A 23813-nucleotide genomic window follows, 5' to 3' on the forward strand; every position below is an offset into this window, starting at 1 on the left:
ACCGTGCTGAAGTCTCCAGGTTTGATTCCCAGTTGGGGTCAAAATAAATAAATGTGATAAATAATATTTGAAACCGTAAAAAGAGTGATTTTATATTTTCGTGATGTTCTGGTTCGATTCCCAGGAGTGTAAAAAAAAACTTAATATTCTTTGTAATTACAAAGGATTGGCCATGGTTCTCATATTATGACAAATAAATAAATACCTGTTGAAGAGGTGGACGAGCACTCATTTTTTACGAATCAGCAATCACAATTATATTATCAAAATTGATTTTATAAAACTTTGCAAAGTTTTTGAGCTTGATTTGTTAAAGAGTTTGTATTTTGCCGTTACAACACTTGATTTGACATTTTAAAACTGATTTTAAAGTACACTATTATTGTTGTCATTACAAAGTAGGTTGATTTTTTTTTCTTTTACAAATGTTTATATAAAGATAATCACATTCGGCGATAATGAAGTAAAAATATATGGAAGTTTTAAAAAACATTTTTTTTTTGCTTTACACCTTGAAACAAAACAGAAATACAAAAAATTGTTGAAAAAACTAAATCAAAATAATTGAGTAAGTACTTGGATCTCTACGCACAGTTGGTAACATGTGGCTTTGATCTGTGGTTTTGGGATTTGACAGTGACAGCTGTCATTTGGCTGCCAACTTGTTGATTTTTTAGTGTACCGCGTGTCCGTTCCATTTTAAAATAAATATGTTGTGTTGAAATTAATGTCGAAAAAATGAGTGCCGCCGAATTGATTGTGGGACAATGCAATCACTTTGTGACTCGAAAAAAGAGGTTTTGTCGCATGACAGTTCGTACTGGGGCGACGTATTGTGGAGAGCATGAACCTAAAATAGAAAATTCTAAGGAGGCGGTGCCAGTAAATCGAATTTCTATTAGTTTTCTGTATTAAATATTTTGTTTTATTTATATGTGTTGATTCTGGTTTTCGTTTTAGGAAGACACGAGGCTTCGGATGGCTTGTCCTCTTGATCCGAAACAGTAAGTTTATGTATAGCAGGGGTGGCCAAAACGTCAGTCGCCAACTGATATGTGCAATTCAAAAAAATTGCCGAAAATATGCTAACTAACTAACTAACCATCACGCCGCTTTCCCACAGTGTAAAATAACAAATATTTATTTTCACCCCCCCTGGGAATCGAACCCGGGACCTCCAGCACGGTAGCTAAACACGCTGACCATTACACCACGGAGGCGGGAAAATTACTACTTACTTATTATTTTTTTTTTACAAAAATGTTAGTGATATTAGTATATAACCACTTACGGAGATTTTTATGTCTACCGGATTCGAGACGTACCCGTCTCTTAGTCAGGACAATCACTACCACAGCATGCAAACAATACTACCCTTCACTACCATAGCACTATTTACACACTTAAAACTACACAAAATGTTTAACATGCCATTCTGGTGTACCTGAAGACCAACATGCACTAGGGGTTGCAGCACAAACATGCATTAAGAGCCGAGGCCGGACATGGACTAACATGCATTTTACCATCATTTAAATAAAAAAGTAAAAATAACCAACCACAGAGTAAATGCTTTAAGTATGAATAATATTGAGAATGAATTACTACTTTTTTATGTGCACTTAACACGTACAATGTTAGTAGACCCCGCCTATAATAATAAAAAAACAGGTGGTTCGCAGTGATCAACAGTTTGGCCACCCCTGATGTATATTATTGGTTACTTTAATGATTTACCCATTGGATTTTCACTGAAATTCCCTTTATATAATAGATTAATTTGCCATTTTCTTCCAGCACTTGTTACATTAGCAAGTTAGAGAAGCATTTGAAGGTGTGTAACGCCAAGCAAGGGGAGCTTCCCCCATTCATTAAAAAGAACTGCAATGTACTAGCCAATGATATTAGTAGTGCTGCTATAGAAGAAGGGCATAGAAGATCACTGGCGCGAGTATCTGATGATGTCTTGAAAGTGGTTATCAGTATTGTTGAAAAAATCTACAATGGTGAGTAGAAATCACACATAAAAAAAAACTAGTAAGACTCTCTGGAGCATACTGCGTATGGAAGCGAAACGTGGACTATCGGGCAGGCAGAATGGGGGCGGCTGGATGTGTTGGAGATGTGGTACTACAGGCGCATGTTGGGGATTTAATTTTTTTATTATGAGGTCAAGGGATCTTGCATCCCTTATGCTACTGCGACCATATTAGGTCTGTTGTGACATCCCTCTGTGTCATAGCTCACTCTCAAGACCTGTGTGAGTCATGTAGCTCACGACCTGTCATGGTGGTAGGAGCTTCACCTTCTCGGAGTCCAGTAGTGGTCCTCCAAGGATGTGACTTCGGTTGCGAGCGAGTGCGTCATAGTTATAGAGAATGTGGATGGGTGTTTCGTTATCCTCCATACAAAATCTGCAGACTGATGAATCATGCAGTCCAATTTTTGACATGTACTTCCTCAGTCTGCAGTGTCCTGTCGAGGTCATTGTTGGGTATTCATCGTTCGGAACATGTAAGGAACAACGAGGTTTTAAGCAGGGCTGGGGAGTCTAGGTGACTAACTAACTAACTAACTAACTACCTAACCATCACGCCGCTTCCCCGCAGGGGTAGGCAGAGAGAATAGAGCGCCACACCACTCTGTCCTTGCAAACATTCTTTACCTCTTCCACGTTCATGCATCTCCTCATACATACCCGCCGATTGTTACGACTCCTAACTGACCACTTTCAAGTATTTGGCATACCTGATCGTGCCATGTTTTTCTCGGTCTTCCTCTGCTTCTTTTCCCACTAACATTTGCCTCATAAATTTGTTTTACCGTTCTTTCCTCACTCATTCGTTCTACATACATGTCCAAACCATCTCAACACACCTTTCTTAATTTTATCGATAATGCTTATCTCAGCTTTGCATTCCTTCCTTATTTCACTATTCGCACATCTATCATACATCGTTTTGTCGCACATTCTTCTTGAGTCTAGGTGCTTACTCCATAAAGTAATACAACAGTGAGCCGAAAGGATAGGCCATAATAGAAGACACCCAGGCCTGCTTCTTAAGATTGCGGAGGATATGTACGAAGGCACAAACTACAGAGGATAACCCCGCTTAACCTACATGGACCAAATTATCTCCAACATGCTCGTAGCGTGTACTTAACGTTTCTTAAGGGACTGTAAAAAAACCTCAATTGAGGGAATATGCAAATGTATTAAAACACTTTAAATTTGATTTTTTATTTTAAAAAAATCATGAAAATATATAAACATATCGCTCACTCCTTTCAAAGACGTCATAAATCAAAAAACTTGATTTTTCAGGAAAACGTTGTATTAAAAATAAATATCAAGCCACTTATTGAACTTTTTACTATGCAACCCATCTTTTTAGGTAGAACCTGGAGGTTATTTCAAAATTTGAAAAACATTTAATATATTTAAAAAAAAAATTAAACAATACCTTTTCTTCAAAATGCAAAAACAACACTTTCTGCCCTGTAGCGGGTAAATATTAAGTTAAAAATATGCCTCTTTTGCTGGGATATAGTACATTTTCTGGGCATTCCGAAAACATGCACAACTGAAAATTGATGATTTTTGATTTATGACGTTCTTGAAAGGAGTGAGCGATATATGTATTAGTTTTGTTCCTTTTTTGTATAATTGTAAAGAAATTTAGACTTTATTTGTTTAATACAATTACAATTTATTTTAAATATATGTATACTTTGTATTAAATAAACACGTTGGATTGTTATATCTTATATCATCCATTATATTTATATAAAAGAAGAAAAGAAAAAGAGGAAAAAAGCAGAGGAAGACCAAGAAAAACATGGCACGATCAGGTATGCCAAATACTTGAAAGTAGTCAGGTTAGGAGTCGTAACAATCGGCGGGTATGTATGAGGAGATGCATGAACGTGGAAGAGGCGAAGAATGTTTGCAAGGACAGAGTGGTGTGGCGCTCTATTCTCTCTGCCTACCCCTGCGGAGAAGCGGCGTGATGGTTAGTTATATTTATATTAATTTTATGCTGGTGTTTTTCAGCACAGAACTCTAGCATAAAACAAGGTTTACCTGTAATTACACCCATTTGGCAGGCAAACATTAAATCCGGGATGTAAAATCCTGGTTTCATTAATATTTATTTACATGACATGGCGTAGTTGAGTAGAGGCTCGACTGCGAAACTGGCATCGCGGGTTTGATTACCGCCAATTGCAAAATTAATGCAAGAAAGATTTATTTTCAATTGGTCTGGGTGTTTGTGATGTATTTTTCACATTTACCTGCCCTATACTTACTATCCTACCTGCAGATAAGCGTCTAAAAGAGACACTTTGCGGGTTATTCCTTTTTTTTAAAAAAAAAAATGTTTTAGATGTGATATCTGGCAACATAGGCGAATGCAAACAGCACGACTGTCATCCCGCAGTCGTGGGGGCTTTGGACACTGGGGGTCGAGGAGATAACACCAGGAGACATCTGCTGCAGACGTCGGCGCTCATCCACATCTTGCAAGACCAGGGCCTCGTCTCTCCGGAAACTTGCTATGTTGAACTCGGGGCGGGGAAAGGTTCATAGTATTCCATGATTTGTAAATCTTGTGTTTGTGCTGAAAACTCATTGATAACTTCACCAAGCCATGTCGAAATGGAAGATTTACATTGATATCTCAACAAAGATGAAGAAGAATATAGAATTTCTTGAATGCTTTTTGCGGATACTTTGTGGCACATTTTGTAAACTTTATAAAATAAACAACTTTGTTTTTAACCACTTTTTTTATTGGTACATTTTTTCTACAACCGGTTTCGACAAGAACCTTGGCATCATCAGGGTTTAACATGTACATGTTAAACCCTGATGATGAAACCAGTTGGATAAAAAATGTACCATTGAAAAATGGGTAAAAAACAAAGTTGTTTTATTTTATAAAGATTATAGAAGTCTGGGCATTTACAGGGTAATTTTTTTTAGGTCATCTCTCTTTCTACTTAGCACGAACTGTGGACCCAGTTCCGGATTGTTCTGTGCTCCTAGTTGACCGGGCTTCCCACAGGCACAAACAGGACAACAAGTTGAGAGAGGACATGTTGGTGAAGGTTGATAGAGTCAGAGCCGATATATCAGACCTTCAACTATCAAAAGTGGACTGCGTTAGCAAGTCAAAGTCACTTGTCGCGGTGTCCAAACATCTGTGCGGTGTTGCTACTGGTGAGAAAAAATTATACTCTCAAAATTTGAATCTTTAAAGCATTTATTTTGTGGTTACATCTATTGCTTTTTGTTGTTGTTTCTTTTACAATACGAAAGAAGATGGAAGTTTGAGCATCCTAGGGCTTACGACTTGGCATTTAGCCTTAGCCATATCCTAACAATAACCTTAACCATACCCAGTTTTATTGGAATCTAACGTCAAAGATACTCGATGTTATTGTAATTTCACCTAAACTATACCCAGTACACCTCCGCCTCCGTAGTGTAATGGTCAGCACGCTCGGCAACCGTTCTGGAGGTCCCGGGTTCGATTCCCAAGGGGGGTAAAATAAATATAAGTGATTTTTTCACTGTCATATTTATTCAATATTACGCTGGACTGGTACCTGAAGTGGAGGGCTGATCACCTTTCCTTTATATGTAAACGATCAAGATAACACTGTGTTTATATGACGCAGTGCCCTATGCACCATTGGGGTGCGGATAATGCGTTTTATTATTATTTATTATTATACCCAGTACATATTATCGTAATTTAACTCTTACTTTACCCAGTTTTATTGTTATTTACCCATAACTATCTCTAGTATTATTGTAATTTAACCTTAGTTATACCCAGTATTATTGTAATTCAACATTAACTATACCCAGTATTAATGTAATTCAACCTTTCAGATCTCGCTCTCAATTGTGTCACAAACCCTGATGTTATGGAGAAGACAGCTGGACTTGTAATGGCAACATGTTGTCATCATCGGTGTGTCTGGGGAACCTATGTTGGCAGGTCATTTTTAGAGGTTGGTATGCATTTATGATACACTTTTTTTAAGAGTGTTATCAGATATAAAAATAAATATTCAATATATAAAGAAATGTTATTCCACAAAATTAATGCCAAATCAATTAAAAACATAGTTTTAAGCTTCACACAACATTATTTTATTATATGTATTATTGAACCATATCCGCTCCCTATGTGGCGCATATGGAGTCCACAAACTGTCTCCAGGCTTTTCTGTCGGCAGCCAGCTCCCTTGCATCCTTTCAAGTCAGGTCCGGGTCCCGAAGTTCTGACGAGAACTGCCGACGAATTGTCAGCAGTGGTCGTCCTGGGCGGGGCAAACCTGATGCCTTGTAAAAGAGGAAAGCTTGATTAAAGCCCTCGGGAGGCATGCAGAGTACATGGCCACGCCAGACAGCCTTCAACTATTAAATGCGGACCCTACGAGTCCTAATCGCACCCCTAGTTCCTTTTAAAGACTGCCATTTTCAGTTACGTACGCTCTTTAGTACCTACATGAAACTCTCGACTCTTTTGATGGGCTGGCAACTCAATGTCAAGGTTGCTTGGCATCTAGGTACAACATACCGTTATGTTAATTAATATGCCCATTTTGTGTTATTGTTTCAGCAATATAACATAACACAGTCACAATTTGATGTTATTTGCGGCTTGGTGTCTTGGGCGACGTGTGGATCTGGACTTAGCAGAGAGCGGAGAGCTCAAATAACCAAATCAAACGCCAAACAAGCGAAGAAAGCTAAATATGACAATGTGTCTAATGAAGCATCAACCAAAGTAGAGAATGAAAAATCCCCTATCGAAGACGAATTGATTGATAATGATTCCATTACCGATGAAAGTGATTCTGACTCTTCAAATGATTCCAGTGATGATGTTAAAAAGATCACTAGTGATTTGCAGTCTAATAAACGTAGTATTTCCATCACTAAACATTTAGGCTTGACAGTGAGTCAACGAGAAGAAATTGGATTCAAAGCCAAGGCCATTCTGGATTGGGGCCGTTTGCTTTTCTTACGAAGAAAAGGTTTCGATACTAATCTTTGGTTTTATGTAGATAAATCCCTTTCACCCGAAAACGTTTGTATTGTCGCTGTTAAATATAATTCGTCTTTGATGTAAATATATTTGTTTCATGGTTTTGTAAAACAAACTAACTAATCATCATGTCGAAGAAAAGGTTTCGGTACTAATCTTTGGTTTTATGTAGATAAATCCCTTTCACCTGTAAACGTTTGTATTGTCGCTGTTAAATATAATTCGTCTTTGACATAAATATATTTGTTTCATGGTTTTGTAAAACAAACTAACTAATCATCATGTCGAAGAAAAGGTTTCGATACCTACTAATCTTTGGTTTTATGTAGATAAATCCCTTTCACCTGAAAACGTTTATATTGTCGCTGTTAAATATAGTTCACCTTTGACGTAAATATATCGATATCATTATTTTTATGTAAAACTCACTAACTAATCATGTTGCTTCTCTGCAGCATACTTTCATACCTTCATACTTTGCATGGTCAGGTTAGGAGTCGGAATAATCGGCGGGTATGTATGAGGAGATGTATGAACATGAAAGAGGCGAAGATTGTCTGCAAAGACAGATGTGTGTGGCATTCTATTCTCTTTGTCTCAGTGGTGTGCACAGAGAATTAATTAGGGTAGGTAGCAAGGTAAGCTAGGTACTACTTACTAGGGTAGGCAGTAGAGGTAGGTAGTAAGGTAAGCTGTCACTACTTAGTAAGGTAGGGTAGTTACTGGTTGCGTTTTTATATGTCATGCGGGTAAGTTAGGATAGGCACTGCTTCTCTGCCTATATGAAAGACACACCCCTGCTCTGCCTACCCCTGTGGTGAAGCAGCGTGATGGTTAGTTATGATACTTTTGTTACAGAACAGTGCAGTTTGCAGTGCCAATGTCTGTCATTGAGGAAATTTTAAATGGATAGTAAAAAAGAAAGATTTTGCTCGTACAGTACATTTAATATTTATTTCACACAGAAATAATATTCAGCATTTATCGACAAATAATTGTACATTCCTTGATACAATAATATTTGGTTATACTATATATTAATCACTAATGCAATAAGAACATAGAAATTTTCAAAGCTTAAGAAAAAATAATTCGATAAAAACATAAATTAACTCTCTCAACAGCTTAAACGAAGTTAACAACAGATGTTGATTGGCTGGGCTTCATTTAAACAGTCAATAATATTAATTTTGTTGTGAAATAAAATAAAGATTTAAATACAGATTAAGATTGACATATAAAACATATTACATATATCTGAATTAGGACAATGCTAGAAGTGCCTTTTTAGACCTTACTTGAAAATGTTATGTGGTGCAGACAGCTTTTGTAAAATGTATTTTAAAAGTTGATTTAATAAATATAATTTATAAAAACAAACAGTTGTATTTATTGCTAGTCCTCTATGTGTAGTTGCATTTATTTTGGGCCCGGATGAGAGCCAAGAGTTTCTTTACAGGACCTGGGAATGTGGCGGGAGTTTTCAAAGACCTCTATATACAGTTTGGCAAAAAGACCTCCCGCATTTAGATAAAACGTTGTGTGAGTTATCATGGATGATACGTCAGTGCAGGGGATGTTGTTCAGTGGCAGTATACGTGACATTTTCAAAGGATGCGATGGTGTAGCAAGGAGAGCGTTGTGCGTTCGCTGTGGAGGATTATATTCAAAACGATGGTTCTGTGATCGCAATTGATTAAAAACTATTCAAGTTTGTGTGTCAAACTTTAGAACAACAGGTTCTAGACTGAACTGCACTGCACTGCCTAGCTGACCTCACCATAACAACGCCAGAAAATGTGGCGGGTGTAGGAGCATCCATCCGGTAATCTTGAAAGCATTCAGCCCTTAAACAGGTACTTCCCCTGGGATTGTCTAATAGGAGCGCAAGAAAAATCTTCCACAGAGATCTTCACATGCCCAAAATAATGGCCACCCAAGAGACAACAACTAACTGAGACAGCTTACGAAACTCACAGAGCTGTGTGTGCCGATATTCTTCATTTTGTAAGAGGTATTTTTGCCAGATTATCTATATTAAGGTTCGATTGCACGTTTTATGTGCTCACAACTCCAACAACATAAGCTTTGGCATTTATATAAATGCTGAAATGGTTTGTGCTTTGTGAACACTGCCGTGGTATCACCACTGTTCCAACATCGTACAGAGCTGGGGTTACAACCATTGAAAGCATTTTACCATACTCATTAATTGAACAGGTGAGTTTTAGATCAAATTTTGCTATATTTTGTAAAATTTCGATAAAACTACAAATATTTTTGTAGAGCTAGCAACTCTGCTTTATTAATTTACTAAATATCGAGGACCATTACAGACTGAATGCAAATTTACATCATTCAAATTTTCTACTGAGATGTTTACAATTTAAAAATATCCAAAGTTGATTTGATATTTATGACAGGCACTTCTAACTTTTAAACCACAGAGATAATGTTTTTTGTTTCTCAGAATCTATATAATAAATTTAGTAAACAGGATTATAATTATCATTTTAGTGGCAACATTACTTAGTTTTTACTTAGTTACATTGGATAATCAAAAATACTGCCAGATATTAGTTAGGTAAAGAAAACAAAATCTGTCTACTTCAAGGTGATGATAGTCTGTCATACGTTTTGAAAGACAACTGGCAGAAAAAAGTACCTAATAAATATTTTTTTAACATGTTAATTACTTATGAGTGTAATTTATAATATGAGATCTTAAAATATATGAATATATTATTTACAAATTATATTTTTTCTTTTCATAACATTCGCAAAGTATATTATTTAGACAAATGAAATAAAAAGTTTCTAATATATTTTTGATCAATTGAATAGCATCTGTAATCAAAGTGTTGCATAGGGCTGGTAAATATATATTTATACAAGTTTTATTCAATACAGTGTTTATTCTTCTTGTCTGTCCAGAAACGGTCCTTGTGAGTCTGTAATAAAAATATCAACTATTAATTGGTGAGGTTTTGAACTCAAGGAGATGAATTTTTGAGTCTGACAGGAGTAATTAGCAAGTATTATGCTATTCTAAGAGGAGTAATCAGTTGGTATTACAACAGGAGCAATCAGTAAGTATAGGCCGAGTCTAACAGGAGTAATCATCAATACTTATGCGAATCTAACAAGAGTTATTAGTTAGTATATATTACACATGTCTAACAGGAGTAATCTGCAAGGATTTTTCAATTTCAACATAAGTAATCAGTTAATTATACAAGTCTAACGGGAGTAATCAGCAATTGTTAGTATTATTCAAGTTTAATGTGAGTAATATCGACGTGCCCTATGTAAAGTGCTCTAACTACATTTTTGTCAATTTTGAGATATTTGGTATATGTTATCAACTGACCTTTATCAATAAAAATAAACAAATAAAAAAATAAAAAATAAAAAAATTACACCTAGTTTTCAGGCGTATAAAACACTATCTACATGGAATTTTCGAAATGAACTGAACTCCTAAAACGCTAACTATTTAATTTTGACAAAGCATAAAGTTTTAAAACGATTTAATACTTTATTCTTTCGTGTTTTTGAATGAATAATACTAGTTTAGAATTTCAGATAAAACCGTTAATTAATAAAAAAAATATGTTGAAAAAATCTTCTTAGCTCTCTCCTATAAAATAACAGATTTGCAGATAGAGTACTTTACGTAGGGGCCGTTGATATTACACATGTCTAACACTTAATTAGTAAGCATTATTCAATTTTAACAGGAGTCGGAAGTCTAACTGGAATAATCAGGAAGTATTATCTGAGTCTAACAGGAGTTATCAGTGTGTATAACATAAGTCTAACGGAAGAAATCAATTTGTGTTATCTTTACCATCCATTGTGTCAATGCTCCTCTTGCCCCAAAGTCCTTTTAGATTATTCCAGCCTGGCTCTCGCTTATCTGTTGATCCTGTTAAACATACACATCCTGAGTTAATTCATTCAATTTTACCGCTGTGTCAATTCGACTTTGAGGTTGATCATCGTTACTTTACTAATGAAAACTATTATGGTTCTTCAGTATGATCAATGCAGCCAGGATTTGAACCTACGACATCATACACAGTCGCTTTGCATGGAACTCCAACATTAAATATACTACAACATTTTGAGTGTGTCCAAATACTTGTTCACAAAATCTGGATTATCTCCAATTACAGGAGTTATTTTCAAGATGAAGAAGAATATGGAAGTCTGGGCATTTACGGGGCTTACGACCGTCATAGGCTGGTTTGAGTGATCACTTTACACACGTGTAACATTCACCAATTCTACCCATTATTGACAACCACACTACTCAAATTCTTGGAAGTTCTATATATATGAACCAATTTAGAAACCTTGTTCATGAATCACTAAAACTTCACTAGAGACTTCTTCATCTTTGATGAGATGTCAAAAAAAAAAAAAAAATTAAATATACTATTTCAAACGTTTATAAATGCTATACGGTTTTACTAATTTTTTTGATCAATTGATAAATTGCAGAAATTCTACATTAGGCACTGCAATATTTCAAAGCAATGTGGTGTTGAATTTTAATTCTACAAAGGCAAGATGATCGGTTCTGTTTTTCAGTTATTATTTCATCCTGGATGATATTTAGTAAATATTATTGTTGTCTCATTAAGATGAAAGTCTATTATTTCTATACAAAAGAAGATAAAAGTCTGAGTATTCTATTGGTTTACAACCTGGCAGTTGGCTAGCTTAAGTGATCACTTAACACACTTGTGTCATGTTAACATTCTGCCCATTATTGAACCTCTATATTGCATTAAATCTTGGAACCTGTATAAATGCAATGAGGCTTAGATCCTTCCGCATACCAATAAGGTCTTCTTATAAATTTAAGAATCTGTCTGTTTCGTTATCCCTCTCTTGTGATATGGACTGCCAGCTGTCACGCCATCACTTTGGAGGTCTTCCAGGTGGTCTTCTTCTGTCTAGGTTCTCTTGAAGAGCAATTTAAGCTCTATTTTCTTGCATTTCAAGGAATTCCAGAATCATCTTCGTTGTCTTCCCCATCTGACTATATCCTCCATACAACATATTACTTAATTTTACTTAAAAAAAAATCATATTTGATTATATTCTTTATTCGCAACCAATGATGCATAGGGATAACTGCATCACTGCATCGTATCGACGTAGAGTTATCTTTGTCATGGGGATCAAACCCGGCACCTCCAGCAGGGTAGCCAAACGCGCTTATCACTACACTACGGAGGCGGACTGCTAATTTTACTTTTTACTGTACTCAATATTCGCAATTACATATGATTACATATTATACGATGTACTTACTAGATCTTAAAATATGCACATGCTTTTGCTTGCATTTTATAAGCAACAAAGTTTACCATCCGCTGTCGAAATGCAAACATCCCTGTAGGAGTTTTATGGGACAATTGGTATTACATTCAGTAGATGTTACATACATACATCTTTTTTTTATGAAGGAAGATGGAAGTTTGAGCATCTTAGAGCTTACGACCTGGCATTTGGCTGGCTTAAGTGATCAATTAATACACTTGTGTGACTTTCACCATTCTGCTCATTGTTGAATATCCAACAAATCATCAAAAGAACATCCAATATTAAAAAATGAATGCAATATCATTCATTTTTTAAACTTGTACATGTACAATAGGCTTGGACTCTGTTCCCATGTGAGTATAACTCAAGTGGTAAAAAACGAAGTGTTTTCTTTAATCATTGAGTATAACTCAATCGATTTGGCAGTATGAGTTATTAGTTGGGAAATGAGTGAAGTACGTATATGTATAATGTAAAGTATACTAAAACGAGTGGAGTATATGTATATTATAAACACTTAAAAGTGGTATTACACAATGTGAATGGTGAACGATAAGGAAGGTGTTGTTTTAACCTGTCTAGGAGTGAGTTTTTGCGGACAAAACTGTATCTGGGGAGTGAGTTTTAGATCTGGGGAGGATAGTTGATGCTATAAGAAACATACTTTCTTTAATATTTTTTTTAATTTACACCAGTAAATATGATTTGATTTGTGATTATATTGTTTGAATACAATCACAGATGGCAGTACAAGTGCTATTTTATGCATATGGTCGTACATGGCAGGCGTCGTGGCGTAGTTGAGTAAACGCTCGACTGCGAAACTGGCGTCGCGGGTTCGTTTCCCGCCAATCGCAAAATGAATTCAAGAAAGATTTATTTTCAATTGGTCTGGGTGTTTGTAATGTATGTATTTTTCACATTAACCTTCTCTATCCTTACTATTCTACCTGCAGACAAGCATCTAAAATAGATGCTTTGTGGGTTATTCCTTTTTTTAAAAAAAGTATGGATCATACATGTAAGACCATACTCCTTTGAGGGAAATTTGGTATGGCCGTAGTCCTGGATAGGTTAATAATATTGCTCATTAGTTAGCTATCTCATAAACGTTTGAGCAATTTGCAAAATTTCAGTAGTCTACCTCCATATTATCCCGCACTGTGACCAAAAAGGTTGCACGGGATAAAAAACACAATTTAAATAAATCATGAAGTAAAAAAAATGTGTATTTTATTTGAATAAATAAGGATGCTTTAAATATTGGGTAACCGAACTGGGTTCCATGCATTCGGTAAACATTCTGTAATTCTACTTTCATTATACTTGTACAAGCAAGCGGGATCTGCATCATTCAACTGATTTAAACAGGCTGAACATACCGAGCTTACCTCTGAAGTTCCCCTTGTACCCGGACCGCTTGCCCCAGGTTCCGTGGAGAGAACTCCAGCTTCTCTTTTCAGCGTCTTGGTCGGCATCAGCGTCATACATCCTCTCTGCGTTGTTGTTCAGTACCTTTGTAATTATTCATACATCTTATTTACCAAAACATACTCCAGCTAATCTGATTTATAATTATATGTTTTTACTGGCCAGAAAGCGACAAGGCCTGAAGCGCCAATTTCAGCATTTAATAGCGAAGAAATTTGCCTTAAGCTTTTATTTTTACGTAGAAAATTATGTATATATAAATATTTAAAATATTTTTTGTAATTATTTTTTTAAATTATTGAAAAATGAATGGAATTGATTAAGAAAATGTTGATAAAAATAGTACAAATCTTTGAATTTAATAATTTAATTAAAGGTTTTTTTATTCCAAAGGTTTGAAAAAATGTGGTTTGAAAAAAGGATTTTATTTGCGAATTGTGAAATTTTTTATTTTCAAATCTGAAACCGGGTTTATTAAAGTTAATTTATTAAGTATTCCATTTTAAAATAATAATTTTTATTTTTAAATTAATGTTCTTATCTAAATATGCATCTACTAATAAGAATAATCATGATTAATGTACCAAAATTTGTACATTAATTGACTTGACTAACCCCTTCCCCTTACTTTCCCCCTATCCTTATTTATAGAACAATTTTATATTTTATATTTTAGTTATTATACAGACCTGAATGATGGAAGTTTAGCTTCTGAAACATGTAGTCTATAATTAAACTCAAGTGGTAAAAAACGAAGTGTTTTCTTTAATTATTGTACCAAAATTTGTATATGAATCAAATATACATGAATTAAATGGTTGATTTTCTTACATATGGTGTTCCAAAAGGGACGTTTCTATGCCTCTTAAAATATGTTTTATTATGTATTATTCAAACGATTTAAAAAAAAGTGATTTTTAGCAATCTTAGCAATAAAAGAAATCATATTTGCTACTTAATAGACGAACTACAGAGCAACCAATATCGTTAGCTTTTATAAGTAAATGTCACTATCAACTAACTGACTAATATCTCTCTAGTTGAGATGTAGGGGGGATGAATTTCCAATGTTAATTTGATTAAAAATATTACTAAATATCTACATCTAGAACATTTTCCACTATCTGATACCATACATGACATCTCCATCGGACAAGATTTTGCAAGACCAACGGCGTTTTGCCTACCGCTCCATGTTTTATTTAGTATGAAATGTTGTGTTGAATGATGTGTCGTATGGCATTGAATTCTGGTCTATTGTAAAATGTATTACAATAATAGAAACAGGGCCCTTATGAAGTTATCCTGACACTGTAGCGCGAGTGGTATGTTTGCTTCAGCATATATACTACTCTAATTGATACCTTATTTGTTTTTGGTGTTTTTGTGTGTTTTCGGCACCATCTATATTTGAGTAGAGTAAGTTTAAAAAAATATTTGGGAAATGGTTAAATTAGATGTTTTCAGAAGATCTAGCAATATTTGGTAAAATGGAGATGTCTAAACAGCACAGTAAGTAGACGATATCATTAGCGTTTCTCTGCCTTTTTCAAAATATGATGCACCTAAGATATACCGGCATTTCAAGATTCCTTCAAGGCTGCTTTTAGTCATGTCGGGGTCAAATAACTGTTTTCTACTTTACAAACTATAAAGCTTACTATGTTAAGGGGTTTTCTATCGACCAGGTGCGTAGTTTGGGAAGAAGAATGACCTATCTCATCAAATGATATGCCGGCGTTTCAAGTTTCCTTCAGGGTTGCAATCAGCTATGTTTGGCTTGAACAACTGTTTTCTACACTACAAACTATAAAGCCTACTGTGTTAAGGGGTTTTCTATCTAGCAGGTACTAGGAAAGAAGAATGACCCATCTCATCAAATGATATGCCGGCGTTTCAAGTTTCCTTCAGGGTTGCAATCAGCGATGTTTGGCTTGAACAACTGTTTTCTACATTACAAACTATAAAGCTTACTATGTTATGGGGATTTCTATCTAGCAGGTACTAGGGAAGTATAATAACCTGTCTCATCGGAGCGTAGGCGTCGAGGGGTCCTGCTTCCATGTAGTCCTGGTCAATGGGAGAAGGGCTGGCGGACAGGAGTTCCAAGAGATCGGCAGCAGCGGAGTCCCTCTTGCCCCATCCTCCGTGCAGATTGTTCCAGGCGCGCTTACCCCAGCCTCCCTGGATTCATAATTAAATCTATTATTTTATACCATCTTTTTTTTAAATCTCTGAATGTTTTTTAATAGTTTTATAACATAAATGTGGAATTGTTTAGTTGGCTTTTTTTTAACGTAACTATTTAGGTTAATGTAATGTAATGTTTATTATCACCCATTTTTTTATTTTGTCCGCCTCCGTAGTGTAATGGTCAGCACGGTCGGCTACCGTTCTGGAGGTCTCGGGTTCGATTCCCAAGGGGGGTAAAATAAATATAAAAAAAATAAAGTGATTTTTTCACTGTAATATTTATTCAATATTACCATGGACATGGTACCTGAAGCAGAGGGCTGATCACCTTTCTTTCATGTGTAAACGATCAAGATAACACTGCGTTTATATGACACAGTGTCCTATGCACCATTGGGGTGCGGATAGGGGTTTTATTATTATTTTATTAACTATTGTTTATTACATAATTTTTTTATATGTAAAGCTGTACAATTCCCGAACAAATAAAATAAAAACAAATAAAATATTTCAACAAAAGATTGTTTGGTAAAATAAAGATAAACAAATTTTGATTTGAAGAGAGAATAAGTGTTTACTGTGGTCCCCCAAATGTAGACGTTTTTTATAGCTAGATATTTAAATTAGATATTTTATGTGGTACCCCAAATGTAGGATTTTCAGAGGTTAAAGATATTTCAAGTAGAGATTTTTTTAGATCTTTTAAGAAAGATGGAATTATTTTTATGAATACTGTTTATTGTGGTGTCACAGATGTAGGATTTTGAGAGATTAAAGATATTTAAAGTAGAGCTTTTTTTAGTCTTTTAAGAAAGATTTAGTTATTTTTATGAATACTGTTTATTGTGGTGCCACAAATGTAGGATTTTGAGAGGTTAAAGTATAGATTTTTTTAGTCTTTTAAGAATGATGGAGATATTTTAATGAATACTGTTTATTGTGGTGCCACAAATGTAGATTTTTGAGAGATTTATAGATATTTAAAAAAAATATGCAGTTTTTCTTGTGAATAGTGTTCATTGTGATGCCCCAAATGTAGGGTTTTGAAATATTTATAATTATTTTATTGATATATTAAGAAAGACTGGAGTTATTTGTGAATACTATTTATTGTGGTGCGTCAGATGTAGGTAGGATTTTGAGAGTTTTATAGATATTTCAAGTAGATATTTTTAGATTTTTAAGAAAGACGGAATTTTTGCCAATGCTGTTTATTGTGATTGCAGTTTGATTCTCTATAAATCAATTATAAAAAAATAAGGATATCTCCACTACCTAATGTTATTTTCACATGTAATCGATACCCTATTTACAACATTTTGAGTGTGTCCAAATACTTGTTCACAAAATCTGGATTATCTCCAATTACAGGAGTTATTTTCATATTATTTTTTGACATCTCATCAAAGATGAAGAAGAATATGGAAGTCTGGGAAGTATATATAGAACTTCCAAGAATTTGAGTAGTGTGGTTGTCAATAATGGGTAGAATTGGTGAATGTTACACGTGTGTAAAGTGATCACTTAAACCAGCCTATGACGGTCGTAAGCCCCGTAAATGCCCAGACTTCCATATTCTTCTTCATCTTTGATGAGATGTCAAAAAATAATATGATACCCTATTTATTCAAACCGAAGCGGATCCAGTCATAATAATTATTAAAAACCCTTATCCGCACCCCAATGGTGCATAGGGCACTGCGTAATACAAACGCACTGTAATCTTGATCGTTTACACATGAAAGAAAGGTGATCAGCCCCCCGCTTCAGGTACCAGTCCAGGGTCATATTGAATAAATAGTACAATGAAAAAATCAGTAATATTTATTTCCCCCCCCCCTGGGAATCGAACCCGGGACCTCCAGAACGGTAGCCGACCGTGCTGACCATTACACTACGGAGATGGACATAATAAAGTGAGTTTTATTTTTACCACACTCAAAAAATTAAGACAAAGGGAACTTACGTGCAGGTTGTTCCAGGCTCGCTTGCCCCATGCGGCATTCATGTCCTGCCAGCCGCGCTTGCCCCACCCCCCGTGCAAGCTGTTCCAGGCGCGCTTGCCCCATGCGGAGTTCATGTCCTGCCAGCCGCGCTTGCCCCATCCGCCGTGCAAGTTGCTCCAGGCTCGCTTGTCCTCGTCCAGCTCGGAGCTCATCGGGTCCATAGGCTGAAAAACGGTTGATATTGGTTAAAACGAGTTCAGAGCTCATTGGATCCAAAGGCTAGATTATGGTTGATATTGGTTGAAAATGGTTCAGAGCTCATTAGGTCCATGGGGCAAAAATGGTTTATATTGGTTGAAAATGGTTCAAAGGACATTAGATCCAAGTGCCAGAAAATAGTTTATACTGGTTGGAAATGGTTCAGAGCTCTTTAGATTCATGGGGAAAATGGTTTATATTGGTTGAAAATGGTTCAAAGGACATTAGATCCAAAGGCCGGAAAATACTGGTTGGAAATGGTTCAGAGCTCATTAGGTCCATGGGGCAAAAATGGTTTATATTGGTTGAAAACGATTGAGAGCTAGCTCATTGTATCCAAAAGCTGGAAATGTGTGATTTTGAATGCAGTTCAGAGCTTGATGGATGCATAGGCTGGAAACGGTTAATATTGGTTGAAAATAATTTAGAGCTCATTGGATCTATAGGCTGGAAAACGGTTGATCGTTGAAAATGGTCTAGAGCTCCTAGAATCCACGGGCAACAAAGGTTAAAAAAATGGTTCAGAGCTCATTGGATCCATAGGTTAAAAAATGGTTGAAAATGGTTCAGAGCTCATTGGATCTATAGGTTAAAAAATGGTTGAAAATAGTTCAGAGCTCATTGGATTTATAGGTTAAAAAATGGTTGAAAATGGTTCAGAGCTCATTGGATCCATAATTTAAAAAATTGTTGCTGTTGATTGAAAACAGTGCAGAACTCATTGGATACATAGGTTGGAAAACGGTTGATATTGGTTAAAAACAGTTCAGAACACATTAATTCCATAGGTTGCAAAATAGTTGGTATTAGTTGGAAATGGTTAAGAGCTCATTGGATCAATGGAAATGTACTGTAAATGGACTGGAAAATATTTAACATTTGTTGAAAACAGTTGATATTGGTTAAAAAATGGTTTAGAGCATATTGGATCTATAGGTTGCAAAATTATTAATGTTGGTTGAAAATGGTTCAGAGTTCATTGGATGCATGGGCTGATAAATCGTCGATATTCGTTGAAAATTCATTATGATAAATCGTTGATATTCGTTATGATTTCCCATAAATATTTCAAAGATATGGGAATTCGAGTAACAAATTCCAAGAATTTGGTAATTTTTGATGTTAATCTGCGGTTTGTAATGAAACCAACTTACAAATTAACTGGTTGGATGCGGTCAGAAAGGAAAACGTTTTAACGTAAAGCTACTTTAAGACCTACTCCAAAATTCAAATTAAAACTTAATTGACGTTAATAATATTTTAATGACGCCACAAAAAAGCTACTTCAAAAGTTTGATCTAAAACGTTATCATTAAGAGTCTAAAAATAACATTTTAACTTATTACGTTATTCTGAGAGAATTTAAGTATTTCACGATGTTAACTCGTAAGCTGCGGATCGTATCTATTGTCGTTTTTTATAGAAGTACCGTTGACTGCGGATCGCATGCATAGTCGTTTTTCAACTTTACGTACTTATATGGATAATTTTAACCTATGGATAATTTTTTGCACTAAAATTTGGTTCGAGGCATGGATGAATTAGTTCTGTTTGATTTATTGTCATAAAATATCAAAATTATTTTTATTTAGTATCAACTTTATCGTGAATACTTCCGGTCGGCTCGTGCTCCGCAGATACGACAGCCGCGTCTTCTATACAGCCGCCATACTTTAGGCCGCGAGTCCGTAAATGTTAAAATTTTTGTGTAAATACAAAATAAAAACATAATAAGTAAAGTGCATTGTGTACTGTGAACATCTATGATGGATATCCGAAAGTTTCACTACAAAAAATAGGCAAAAATATGCTTTTTTGTCAAAAATATTGTCATGTAAAATAATCCAGCACAGGACGGAAAGTTTGACACTCGAAATCGAGCAGCATAGAGGTTAAAATAATAATAACGCCTAATTTATATGTTTTGGATATGTGGAACAAATAAGTGAGGAAAGAATATAAAAAAATAGATTTGAGAATTAATGAAGTTGGGAATGGTAGAGAAGATCCACTAAATCCTGCAAATAGCCCAATACTTCATAGTGATTTATTATAATAATATAAATAATTTTGTATAATTTATATAGCGCCATTTTCGTATAACCAATGGCGCTACCTCGACTCAGCCGATTACCTTAAATCAAAACGCCTTTTCAATTAGGCGGACATAGTTTTAATCTCGGGCCAGAGTATAATTAAAATATAACAAAGTTTAGATAAACAATTTGAGAAATAGCGCCCGTAATAGTTAAGTTTTCCAATAAAACTCCCCTTGCGCTGGAAGGGCCCGAGCACTGATTGACTGCGCTAATTTAACTTTATTTCTTCCCCTAAAAGTTTGCAAAAGAAAATAATTAACAATAAAAAAGGTAAAATGCCATTGGTTTTGTACAGATTTCTTTACGTAAACCATCTTTATTTACCTTTTTGCTGTCGTTTACTTAATTAATTTTAAGGGTACGTTTTTCAAGCCCCATTTTTGATGAGGATACTTTGAAATACACGATATTTCAATGATTACCTTCGACTCGGTGCGTTATATTTTTCAATTTAAATTTCAGTTTGTATGTACCAATATTTCCTTAAAGTATTTTAAAGAACGCCACACCAATATGTATTTTTCAAACAATCTTCGCTTCTACCACATTAAGACTCAACATACGATAAATCGCAAATCAATTTTCTTTGAACCCAGGTAACATTTGATGTTTTTAATTGATGTTTTACTTAGTAAATACCACTATTTCTTAAAATCTATTGTGACACGTGTTTCGATGCATTCCGCATCATTTTCAAACACCGTAATGATGCCGAATGCATCAAAACACGTGTCACCGTAGATTTTAAGAAATAGTGGTATTTACTATGTAAAACATTAATTAAAAATGGATAGATTTTACCACAAAGTGACTGCCGAACCAATTAATGAAACATTTGACGTGATTGAATTTGTGTTTAAAATACCGTTTTATATTGAAAAAATAAGTTCTCCTTCGAAATAAATATATGATGTTGAAAAAAACAGAGTTGTTGAAAGGTAACGAGTTAAAAAAAATCGGTAGCTACATATTCTAAAAAAAAATAAAAACTGTAATATATAAAGTATTTTTAAAAAAATGCGCGTAGTCCTCACGTGGGGCTTCTTTCGCAGCCGGGCGCTTACTGAACTGGATGTACTTGTAATCAACCGAATACTCCCCCTTAATAAATCTCCTCATACATACCCGCCAATTATTGCAATGGTTATTATTTATTTAGTTTTCTTCCCCGTTTAAAACTATTTTAAGTGTTTTTTTTCTAGAGAGTAGAGACACCATTAAAACTAATGGCGTACACGAAATACTGATGATCATTAATATTAGATTCTCAATACGAAACTAAAAAAAAATCATATCAAAAGTGAATTATTTAAATGTAATGTCGCTTCGATAAGTTCCCACGCGATACAGCAATCAGAATATAACTTTTCAATGTAATGATTCTAGATATATTTTAAATTCCAGAATTACTGGCGATCATTGACAAAAAAAACGCTGAAAAACGTATTATTTTTCTAATAAAATATTGTTAAAAAAAAGTTTCATTACGTTATTTTTATAGTCTGAGGAAAGTCAAATGGATGAAATTATGAAAAGTGTGTTGAGGTGAATTAAAAATGTGAATCAAATGAGTGAAGAAAGAACAGTAAAATTAATTTATGGACGTGAAACATGGAATTGGTAATTATTAAAATAAAAATAAAAATGTGTGGTCATGTGCGTCAAAGCGTATGATAGATGTGGTGTGATAATAAGTAAAGAATGCAAGGTTGAGATAAGCATTATCGATAAAATTAAGAAAGGTTTGTGTATTCAGATGGTATGGCCATGCGAATCGATTTTAGATTAATATTTTTTATTTGTATACATTCATTTAAATCACATTTTTTACATTTTAAGAACATTTTTTTGCAGAGACCCACCAAGCCACCTTGTGTGTCTTGTCGGTGGAGTTCTTTTTAAATACATTTTTTATTTTTAATTAATGTTTTACTTAGTAAATACCAATATTTCTTAAAATCTACTGTGACACGTGTTTCGATGCATTCCGCATCATTTTCAAACACCGTATGATGCGGAATGCATCGAAACACGTGTCACAGTAGATTTTAGAAATAGAGGTATTTACTAAGTAAAACATTAATTAAACATCGATAGATTTTACCACAAAGTGACTGCCGAATTTTTATTTATTACCCTACAAACCTCAATATACACCTGAATATTTTTTTTACTATCTTTTCACTACTTTTACCTTTTAGGATTTTTATGGAGTGTGTGGAAGTTTTTAGTGAGAGTATTTTAATGTTTTTAATATTTTTGATTTAAAATAAACCCTGATGATGACAAGGTATTGTCGAAACCGGTAGGTTAAATTGTATTAATAAATAAGTGGTGAAAACAAAGTAAATTAATTGTATAAAGATATTATAAAATGTGCCACAAAGTATCTGCGGAAAACATTCAAGAATTTTTTTTCACTATTCACGTGAATATGAAAACATCTGTAGTTTTCGAAACTAGTCGTGTGTAATGAAATAAAACTCATTAAGTGTTTAATAAAAAAAACATGTCATTCCAAAGTTAATGTCGAATCAATAAATAATATTTCAACATATATGAAGAAGAATATGGAAGTCTGGGCATTTACACACGTGTAACATTGACCAATTCTACCCATGATTGACAACCACACTACTCAATTCTCGGAACTTCTATATATATATGATCCAATTTTCCTATAATTGGAGATAATCCAGATTTGTGAACAAGTATTTGGATCCAATGACAACGTTATAAAAAATATTTAGTAAGTTAGATTAGGTGTTACCTGCGATTGGAGCTGCGCATTCGGGGGGCCCGATATGGGGTCGGCCGCCACCGCAGCCGCCAGGGCTACCACGGCTAGGCCTAGGAGCCCCCATGCCGTCCTTCCGTGTTGGCTAGACTGCTTCATCTGCAATAAAGAATGATTTTTTTAGAGCTTGATTGTGAATTAAGGTTGTTTTTTTCTGTCCATCACTTGTTAGGATTATGATACGTTTTGGTCGAGAAAAAAAACCCAACTTTTAAAAGGGTTCCCTAATAGAATGACGATGAAAAATGTTTTAATGATTAAAGAAAACACTTGTTTTTTACCAGTTGAGTTTTATTATAGACTACATGTTTCAGAAGTTAAACTTCCATCATTCAGGTCTGTATAATAACTGAATGATGAATGATGGAAGTTTAACTTCTGAAAAATGTAGTCTATAATAAAACTCAAGTGGTAAAAAACAAGTGTTTTCTTTAATCATTGTAACATGTCTTACCACAAAGTTAATGCCGAAACAATAAATAAAATAAAAATGTTTTATTTTTTTATTATTTTTTTTATACATATAATATTCCCGATGAGTGTTTTCTAGGTTGAGTGGGAATTGCTTTGAAACTGTTTCGTATCTGTCTGCTGTGCTGGTTAAAGTATTGTCAAAATAAATAAATAAAATATTTCATATGTGAACATCTATTTATACTCAATAAAAAGACAAAGAAAAGCTCTA

General features: G+C 34.6%; 2 protein-coding genes across 2 annotated transcripts; one reads left to right on the top strand and one right to left on the bottom strand.

Annotated features, from left to right (window-relative positions):
• Positions 1-635: 635 nt before the first annotated feature.
• On the top strand, positions 636-8447 carry LOC148302909 (tRNA:m(4)X modification enzyme TRM13 homolog). The gene is made up of 7 exons (XM_088270867.1): positions 636-882; positions 961-1004; positions 1798-2006; positions 4389-4583; positions 4988-5224; positions 5903-6024; positions 6639-8447. The coding sequence occupies exons 1-7, from the start codon at positions 739-741 to the stop codon at positions 7149-7151; spliced, it is 1464 nt and encodes a 487-aa protein (XP_088126993.1). The 5' UTR covers positions 636-738; the 3' UTR covers positions 7152-8447.
• A 974-nt stretch (positions 8448-9421) lies between these two features.
• Positions 9422-23227, bottom strand: LOC148302910 (uncharacterized; the record flags this gene model as incomplete). The annotated part of the gene is made up of 6 exons (XM_088270864.1): positions 9422-10018; positions 10918-10995; positions 13796-13919; positions 15858-16019; positions 17995-18198; positions 23102-23227. Coding segments are annotated over 6 exons (732 nt in total), but the record flags the coding sequence as incomplete, so codon positions are not given.
• Positions 23228-23813: the final 586 nt, after the last annotated feature.

The sequence above is a fragment of the Brachycentrus maculatus genome, unplaced genomic scaffold (assembly GCF_059751285.1).
Source record: "Brachycentrus maculatus isolate JH-2025_06_01 unplaced genomic scaffold, ASM5975128v1 h1tg000398l, whole genome shotgun sequence".
Classification (NCBI taxonomy): Eukaryota; Metazoa; Arthropoda; class Insecta; order Trichoptera; family Brachycentridae; genus Brachycentrus; species Brachycentrus maculatus.

Coding starts and splice junctions, on each gene's coding strand:
- LOC148302909 (XM_088270867.1), top strand. CDS start 739: ATGAGTGCCGCCGAATTGATTGTGGGACAATGCAATCACTTTGTGACT. Junction 1,005..1,797: donor TGTCCTCTTGATCCGAAACA/GTAAGTTTATGT, acceptor ATTTTCTTCCAG/CACTTGTTACATTAGCAAGT. Junction 6,025..6,638: donor TTGGCAGGTCATTTTTAGAG/GTTGGTATGCAT, acceptor TTATTGTTTCAG/CAATATAACATAACACAGTC.